At 42.3% G+C, this 10,091-nt stretch overlaps 1 protein-coding gene across 1 annotated transcript in view; it reads left to right on the top strand.

The window, feature by feature from the left end:
- LOC124616632 (UDP-glucosyltransferase 2-like) overlaps window positions 1-9,206 on the top strand; it is a 62,512-nt gene extending 53,306 nt beyond the window's left edge. The window contains exon 7 of the mRNA XM_047144958.1: window positions 8,927-9,206. Within this exon, the coding sequence (XP_047000914.1) occupies window positions 8,927-9,206 (280 nt within the window). The remainder of the gene's footprint in view (window positions 1-8,926) is intronic.
- The last annotated feature ends 885 nt before the right edge of the window (window positions 9,207-10,091 follow it).

Genomic DNA, 10,091 nt, shown 5'->3' on the forward strand with positions numbered 1-10,091 from the left:
ATTACTTGGAAAACAACAACCCGGATTGCTTTACGTAATCAGTATGAATTTTATAATTACCTAAGGGACCTTTACCAATGAACAGTGAAAAATAAATGCATTTGCAAATGAAATCATTCATAAATGGGGCTGCTATGAGTTGTATAGAAGATAAGGGGCGGCCTTCTGTCTACGACCAGGATGCCGCAGTATTCTCTGCTGTAGTAAAGGCTGTTTGACATTTATAAAAATAATATGGCACGGAGGACAAAAATGTATAAAGGAAAAGAACAGAATAAGAAGTCTGGTAAACACTAAATATATTCAAACAATTCTCACTAGCAAAATTAGGGCTTATTTATAAACAATACAACTTACATAATTACTTTTCTAACAGTATGGTGCGATCTGATTTCAGCCTGTCCTGTGCTGTCTCCTTGGTTCACTTTTTTTTTTTCACAAATTATAGTCACTACTTTTCTCCTTTAGTTAAAGACAATTCTTGCACTGTTCAACACCTCCGATAACAATAACTTGCTGATTTACACTTTCGAACATAAATTACTTTAATTTTATTAATTAATAATGTTGTCTACACGCTGGCAAGACCGCTCACTTTTTTAACTTAAAGTCGACCTCCTTTACGTTTTCACATAACAAGCAGAAACACATATTAAAATCTGAAGATCTACAAACGTTTTTTACTGTCATCTTTTATTTAGATCGAAGCGGAACGACAGTTCAGCTTCTGTTAAAATGTTTCTTTGACTGCGCAACCGATGTATTAGCGTCCGCGCTAGATGCGCATCTTTACAGTTATGTAAATTATACAAAACAAATGTCTTTCAAAGGGTACTCAAAGCTTTCATAGGACGGAAATACCAATAATATTACCTGTCTACCCAAATCTTAAAACCCGTTTACCTCGAGTACAGGTAGACCTAATTAGCGGAAATGTAACGCACTTCCTGCGTTATACGGTCCCTTGGTGGTGTAAAAAATTCATTTTTATTAGTACAGTTCATACTAATTAGCGTTTCTTCTATCATTTATACCTTATATTTACGTGTTGTTTAACACACTAACCAGCATTAATATAGTCTTACACGTGACTGAAAACTGTCTGAGAAAGTTCGGACAGTTTTTCAGTTTCACTCCTGTGCGTAGTATGTTGGTAGCACTTCGTATCCTTGCCTTGTATGCTGTGTAGCAGACTTTAAAGCTGTGCGGATCAGCATAACGAAAAGGCGAGGGATCCACGACTGTACATTACGACGTATTACACTCCCTCTGCTCTTCCTAATTTTTATAAGCGATTCAGGAGGCGAGTCCGTGCAAGCCCTCTTAGATTGTTTGGAGACGATGTTGTCATTGACCATCAAGTAAAGTCCTCAGAAGATCAAAATCAGCTCAAAAATGATTTGGACAACGTAGCTTATCTGTACGGCGTAAAAAGTGGCAACTGAATCTATGTAATGAAAAGTGCGACGTCTTCCACATGAGTATTAATAGGAACCCGCCACATTTCGGCTATAAAATGCAGCAGATCTAGAAAAGAAGCTGCCTACACTACTACTACGTTCGTCCATCTTCTGCTAGAGTACTGCTGCGGAGTATGGCGTCCTTACCACAGAGGACTGATGGAGGTCATCGAAAAAGTCCAAAGAAGGGTAGCTCGTTTTGGATTGTCACGAAATACGGGAGAGAGTGTCACGGATACGATAAGCGATTTGGGGTGTCAATCATTAAAGCAAAGGCGTTTGTAGTTGCTGCGGGATCTTATCACAAAATTTCAATCACCGTTTTTCTCTTCTGAATGCGAAAATATTTTACTGACGCTAGCCTTTATACGAAGAAATTATCATTGTACCAAAATAGGATAAATCAAAGATCTTGCGGAAAGATTTAAATGTTCATTTTTCCCATGCGCTGTTCGAGAGTGGAACGGTCGAAAAACAGCCTCAAGGTGGTTCGATGAACCCTTCACTAAGTATCTAATTGTGACTTGTAGAGTAGTCATGTATATGTAGATGTAGACACTATACATAATGATTGGACAAATATACACTACAAAATTACAATCAGTTGTATAACAGTGTAATAAAAAAGACAAGACTAGGTAACATCTCAGTTTACTGTTTGACTTGTAAAAAATCAGCTGGTGGTAAGTTGTAACTGTGCATTTACATCTGACACATCACACCTTGAGTACAGGTACCTGTATGTTCTTTTGATGTTCAGCACTCTTGACGGGGCTATATTAACAACATTGCCATGCGTATATGACATGGCATCATACAGAAGTAATATATGCAATTTTTAAGTAATATTTAATATCACCTCTTCTTTAACTGACTGTACTCCATGAATTCCTTATTGTTTTATTTTTGTTGTTGTACGCAGGCACTGCGAAAGTAGTTATTAAGTAAAACCTCTAGTGGCAGAGTGCCACAGGAAGGCGTGAGAGGCCGGCCGCGGTAGTCTAGCGGTTCTAGGTGCTCAGTCCGGAACCGCGTGAGTGCTACGGTCGCAGGTTCGAATCCTGCCTCGGGCATCGATGTGTGTGATGGCCTTAGGCTAGTTAGGTTTAAGTAGTTCTCAGTTCTAGGGGACTGATGACCTCAGATGTTAAGTCCCATAGTGCTCAGAGCCATTTGAACCATTTGAACCAAGGCGTGAGAGGACCTCTGTTTTTCTCTACGTACGTAAATTATCTGACGGACAGAGTGACCACCAATGTGCAGATGTTTGTTGGTGATGCCGGCGCGTACGGGAAGGTGTCGTCGTTGTGTCTGTAGGAGCATACAGGATGACTAAGACAAAACTTCAAGTTTGTGTGATGAAAGTCAGCTAGCTCCAAATGCAGAAAAATGTAAGTTAATGCAGATGAGCAGGAAAATGAAAGCCGTAAGGGCTCATGTGTCAAAGGGTATGTGCGATACAGTTCTAGAACAACGCTAGTCAAACCTGAAACCCACCATAGGACACTGTGGTAGTTCAAGTTTACATGCCAACGTCCAAAGAAGGGGACGTGGTAGTTCACGAAATATCTAGGAAGACATAAGTAACAAAGGACATGCTAAGGGAGACGAAAACCTTAGTGTCATTGGGGATTGGAATGCAAGAGTGGGTGGAGAACCGGAAGAGGTGATTGTGGGGAACTGTGGACTTGAAAGAACAAATTAAAGAGAAGCCTGACTAACTGAGTTCTGCTCCGTTGTAAATTCCCTTTTTCAACATCACAAGCGAAGAAGGTACACCTCGAAGGCCCCAGGAGACTTGGCCCTAGGAGCCGGCAGGTCAATTACAGTTCAGTGAAATCACATTTTACAAACCAAGTAAAAGATTGTAGGAATTACCTATCTGTATATATGGACAGTGACCACAACCTGGTCCCCTGAGGGACTGACTACCGAGCTAAAACTTTCCAGCATGCAGGAGTAAAAGAAAATTGGGAACAAATTAAATCTGGTATACATAAAGCAGCAGAAAAGATATTTGGGAATACTAAACCAAAAACAAGAGGAAGTGGATTAGAGCAGAAGACTACACAAAAATGCATCTGATGAAAAAGGAATATCTTAACACAGAGAATGAAGGAATTTTGTCAACAGAGAAGCTACGAAAGAAAAAGGAAGCTTTCTCGTAGAAATGTGCAGAGAGGTGGAAGAATATATGCGAAATGGAAGAACTGATGTAGCCTACAGAACAGCGAATAAATTTTTTAAGAAACGCAAAATAACAAACTCCGGTACAGTAGAAAATTAGGTGCAAATGGTTCAAATGGCTCTGAGCACTATGCGACTTAACTTCTGAGGTCATCAGTCGCCTAGAACTTAGAACTAATTAAACCTAACTAACCTAAGGACATCACACACATCCATGCCCGAGGCAGGATTCGAACCTGCGACCGTAACGGTCACGCGGTTCCAGACTGAAGTGCCTTCAACCGCACGGCCACACAGGCCGGCATGAAAATTAGGTGAACAGATGGAAAGAATACATTGGTGAATTGTGCGAGGAAACATCTTTATCACAGGACGTAATAGGAAAAGGAGATATAGACGAAGATGACAAAGGAAACGTCATTCGGCAAGAAAAGTTTAAGAATGGTCTTAATGATCTACACTTCTAAGAGCTAACCAAGAATGTTGGTAACAACATGAAAAATGATGCTGATGAAACCGATTATGTCCATCGAAAGAACAGGAGAAATACCATCCGACTTCCTGAAAGCATCATGGTTCCTATACCGAAGGATTCGGGAGGGCGACGGTTCAATCCCGCGTCCGGCCATCCTGATTTAGGTTTTCCGTGATTTCTCTAAATCGCTCCAGGCAAATGCCGGGATGGTTCCTTTGAAAGAGCACGGCCGACTTCCTTCCCCATCCTTCCCTAATGCGATGAGACCGCTGACCTCGCTGTCTGGTCTCCTTCCCCAAATAACCCAACCCAAGGCTGTTAATATACTTTGCGGGATGTGAGGTCGTGGTCCAAGAACTTTTCTGCTCCTTACGTTTCGTCCAGGACTGCGCTGGACTTCCTCAGAGGCGCTGCTCCGCTGAGTCTTGCCGAGTTGGCAAGACTCAGCGGACTCCTGGACGAAACATAAGGAGCAGAAAAGTTATTGGACCACGACCTCACATCCCGGAAAGTATATCAACATCCCGGAAAGTATATCAACAGCCATGTCACACGGTCGTGAAAGCCTTCATTCTACAACCCAACCCAACCCTATACCGAAGAATGCGGCAGCTACAAAATGTAAACAGTACTAACCTTTAAGCCTAATATCACATCCATAAAATATTCTCAAGAAGAAAATTCTAAGGAAATTTAAAAGAATGTGGAGTAAATGTTGAGCGAGAATCCGTTTGAATACAGGAGGGGCTTAGGAAGAGAAGTGACGATACTGGCATTGAGGCTTCTTATCGAAAAGCAAATACAGAAAAATAAAACAACTTAAAGCTAGAAAAAGCACCTCATAATGTTATCCAACAAGAGATGTTCAGAGTGCAGAAGAAAGCAGGTCTAAGAAGCAAAGACGTGCTGGTGATACACAGCTTCCGAAGTGGCCGTGATTTGGAATTTTCATCATGAAAAATAAGCAAAAATTAGACACGAATATGCTGTTTCTCCCCTTATATTCAGTTCTTGCATCCAAGAAGCTATAGGTCGTGTTCATGGAACTGATAAGGTGGGGATAAAAGCAGAAGATAGACATGCTACTCTACGCAAATGATACTGCTGTCATCACGGAGACGAAACAAGATTAAGAGAAGGTCCTCTGCGCAATGGAAAGGCTTTCCTGCAGTCAGTATTGTACGAGAAAAAAACAAGAGAAAAACTGAAATAATTGTGTCCAGATCGGAAAAAGAGCATCAAATATTAAGAACAAGAATTGAAATAGAAGAACTAAAAGAGACCGAGGAACATATCTATTTGGGAAGCAGGCTAATATGGGATGGGAGAAGCCAGAAATAAATAGTAACCAAAATACACCAGGTTAAAATGGCATTTAATTTGATGAAGAACTTACTCACCACCAAGAACATCAGTCTGGAGGTAAAGAAACGGATCATGAAAGCATTTGTTCGACGTGTGCTCCTATACGGGCGCGGTACAGCCGTAATTTTTCCCGAGGGCATGCAGCTTTACTGTGTTGTTAAATGATGACGGCCTCCTCTTGGGTAAAATATTCCATAGGTAAAATAGTCTCCCATTCAGATCTCCGGGCGGGGACTACTCAGGAGTACGTCGTTATCAAGAGAGACAAAACTGTCGTTCTGCGGATCGGAAAGCGGAATGTCAGATCCCTTAATCGGGCAAGTAAATTAGCAAATTTAAAAAGGGAAATGGATAGGTTTAAGTGAGATACTGTGGGAGTTAGTTAAATTCGGTGGTAGGAGGACAAGACTTCTGGTCAGGTGAATATACGGTTATAAACACAAAATCAAACACAGTTTCATATTAGCGCACACTCCGCTGCAGAGTGAAAATCTCATTCTAAGAGCTCAGATGGAAAACCAGTCGTGAGGAAAGAAGGGAAAGCAGAAGGGTGGAAGGAGTATATAGAGGGTCTATACAAGGGCAGTATACTTGAGGGCAATACTATGGAAATGTAAGAGGGCGTATATGTAGATGAGGTAGGAGATACGATAGTATAGGAATGTAACTTAGCTCTGGAAGATCTAAGTCGAAACAAGGCCCCGGGAGCAGACAACATTCCGTTGGAACTACTAATTGGTTTGGAAGAGCCAGTCATGACAAAACTGCTCCATCTGGTGAGCAAGATGTACAGGATAGGCGAAATTCCCTCAGATTTTTAGAATATAATGATTCCAATTCCAAGGAAACAAGAGGATTACAGATGTGAAAATTACCGATCTATGAGATTAATAAGTCAAGGTTGCAAAATATTAACACGAATTCGTTACAGGAGAACGGAAAAACTGGTAGAAGACGCCTTCGGGGAAGTTCAGTTTGGATTCTGTAGAAATGTAGGAACACGCGAGGCAATACTGTTCCTACGACTCAACCTAGAAGATAGGTTAAGGAAAAGCAAACCTACGTTAATAGCATTTGTAGACTTAGAGAAAGCTTTTGACAATGCTGAGTGGAATACTCTCTATCAAATTCTAAAGGTGACAGGGGTAAAATACAGGGAGCGAAGACTATTTACAATCTTTACAGAAACCAGGTGGCAGTTATAAGAGTCGAGGGACATGAAAGGGAAGCATGGTTGGGAAGGGAGTGAGACAGGGTTGTAGCCTGTCCCCGATGTTATTCAATCTGTATACTGAGTATGCAGTAAAGGAAACAAAAGACAAATTTGGAGTAGGAATTAAAATCCAGGGAGAAGAATTAAAAACCATGACGTTCGCCGATGACACTGTAATTATGTCAGAGACAGCAAAGGACTTAGAAAAGCAGTTGAACGGTGTGAACAGTGTCTTTAAAAGAGAATATAAGATGAACGTCAACAAAAGCAAAACGAGGATAATGCAATATAATCGAATTAAATCAGGATGTGCTGAGGGAGTTAGATTAGGAAATGAGACACTTAATGTAGTAGATGAGTTTTGCTGTTTGGGCAGGAAAACAACTTACGTTGGTCGAAGGAGAGAGGATATCAAATGTAGACTGGTGGTGGCAAGGAAAGCGTTCCTGGAGAAGTGAATTTTGTTAACATCGAGTAAGTGTCAGAAAGTCTTTTTTGAAAGTATTTGTATGGAGTGTACCCATGTACGGAAGGGAAAAATGGACGATAATCAGTTTATACAGGAAGAGAAGAGAAGCTTTTGAAACGTGGTGCTACAGAAGAATGCAAGATTAGATGGCTGGATCACGTAACTAATGAAGAGATTCTGAATAGAATTGGACAGAAGAGGAATTCGTGGCAGAACTTGGCCAGAAGAAGGGATCGACTGGTAGAACACCTTCTGAGGCATCAAGGGATCACGATTTTAGTACTGGAGGGAAGCGTGGAGGGTAAAAATCGTACTTGGAGACCAAGGGAGGAATACAGTAAGCAGATTCAGAAGGATGTGGGTTGCAGCAGTTACTCAGAGATGAAGAGGCTTGCACAGGATAGAGTAGCACGGAGAGCTGCATCAAACAAGTCTTTGGACTGAAGACTGCAACAACAACAAACGTTGCAAAGCGAGCCGCGCGGGATTGGCCGAGCGGTCTCAGGCGCTGCAATCATGGACTGTGCGGCTGGTCCCGGCGGAGGTTCGAGTCCTCCCTCGGGCATGGTGAGTGTGTTTGTCCTTAGGACAATAAGGAGTGTGTAAGCTTAGGGACTGATGACCTTAGCAGTTAAGTCCCATAAGATTTCACACACATCTGAACATTTTTTTTTGCAAAGCGACACGTAATGGAACGAGCACGTAAAGGCTGTAGCAGGGAGGGCGAATTGTCTACTTCGGTTTATTTGGAGAATTTGAGGAAAGTGTAGTTCATCTATGAGGTAGACCGCGTACAGAACACTTGTGCGATCCAATCAGGAGTACTGCTCGAGTGTTTGGTATCGCTGTCAGATCAGATTAAAGAAGACATCCAAGCCTTTCACAGGCAAGCTGCTACATTTGTTACCAGTAGGTTCGATTACATATGTGAATATTACTGAAATGTTTCGTGAACTCAAATGGAAATTCCATGGAGGGAAGACGACATTCTTTTCGCGAAACTCTATTGAGAATATTTAGAGAATCCGCTTCTGAAGCTGACTGCAGAACGATCCTATTGGCGCCAACATACAGTTCGCGTTAGGAGAACGAGCATCAAATAGGAAAAATTAGGATTCGTGAGCAGGTTTATCGACAGTCGTTTTCCCCTCCATCTATTTGCGGGTGGATCAAGAAGGGAAGTGACTGGTAGTGGGACAACGTATCCTCCACCACGCACCGTACGGTGGCTTGCGGAGTATGCTTGTAGAAATAGATGTAGGATAAAGCACATACAGACAAGTTTGTGTGAAGTATTCCATAAAGCAGTTCTTCCACGGTACATTCGACGTCTTTTTGACAGTAACATGTGTACATCTTCAAAGCGAAAATTTATGGTTTCATATCTCATATGTAGTGGCCCGTTCCTGATATAAATCAAGAAAAACAGCAGACCCAAACAGAGGTCTGCACACGGACGGTCAGTTTCAGACCTCTTCCTTGTTTGTTGACAATGTGCGACAACATTCTGCTTCTTACCTTCCACTTATGAAGTGAACCATTGTTAAGCTTATCCCCCAACCATACAACGTTCCATATTGTGCTCCTTCGCTCGTATCTTCTATTTTTCTTTCTTTTTTTTCGAAACTATTCAGCAAACGTTTTAGACACATTGTGTACGACTGTTGTGGTAGCCTTTCCCTTAATTAATCACCTGTGAAGTGAGATAACGCCACAGAGGTTTGCAAAATGAATGACAGCTGTAACCCAATGTGCAGGTACCGCGACCGCGCCAGGCGTCTGTCTGCACTGTTCCGGGACCGTCCCCGGCCGCCGCTGGAGGAGGCGGTGTACTGGGTGGAGTACGTTCTCAGACACCAGGGGGCGCCGCACCTCAGGTCTGCCGCGCTCGACCTCTCCTGGTACCGGTACCTGCTGCTAGATGTCGCAGCAGTCGTGGGACTCGCTGCCGTCTTGACGGCCACGTTGCTCTACGTGAGTTTCAGGAAAGTGGACCTCTACGTGGGATCAAAACTGGAGAAGTTAAAAGCTGCGTGAACGCTAATTCTCTTATTGTTAGCTGTTCATATAATAAAATCGTAAGAAATAACTACCACCATCTGTAACGTTCAGCCATTCTTAAATCTACAATTTTATGAGTTAAATATGTGTGGTGTGCGTACTGTAAGACCCTCGGTACACACACCATCAGATTATTTGACTTGTCGCTCTAACGAAGTAGGCGAGTGTCAGCAATATGTCTCGTGGTCTTATCGTGGCGTGTTTATCTTCTGCCGTTAGGTCAGACGATAGAAATGCCACTTGCACGCTTAGAGTAGCAGATTGACGGTGACCAACTTTAAACAGAACTTGATTAATTTTCAAACACATTTATTAAAATAATAAAAAGCGTAGAAATTACGTAACTTGATTCTGGATGCTGTTTACAACTGACAATCTGAAGTTCCTTTGGTCTTGGTACGTTAATCTTATTCTCACATATCTCTGATACTTGACAAAGGGTCTATACATTTCTCTTCATGGCTATGTACAGGAATATGATAATCTTATTAGGCGCAGACTGAAGCTTGACTATAGACTGGTACCGACTAATGCGGACTGGTACAGACTGGTGCAGACAAATGCAGACTGACTAATCGGAGGCCTGTACACTCGTTATAATACCTCGCGCATTCAGTTATCACTGCGCGAGTGTGAGCTGCGAGGAGAAAAGGTTCTACATTAGCAGCAATCTCATTGGCTGCGTTACATATTAATACGCGGTTCGGCGGATGCAGAATTTGGTCCGTCTCTAACACAGCGCCATCTCGTAGTGCGGAGTCGGACGAGCGCTGCGCCTGCGCTGTTGTGCTTAGCGGGGCGCGCACTAGTGAGAAAGTTGTGTACGCGCTGACTACGCGGAACTATGTACACAACAATATG

The sequence above is a fragment of the Schistocerca americana genome, chromosome 5, assembly GCF_021461395.2.
Source record: "Schistocerca americana isolate TAMUIC-IGC-003095 chromosome 5, iqSchAmer2.1, whole genome shotgun sequence".
Classification (NCBI taxonomy): Eukaryota; Metazoa; Arthropoda; class Insecta; order Orthoptera; family Acrididae; genus Schistocerca; species Schistocerca americana.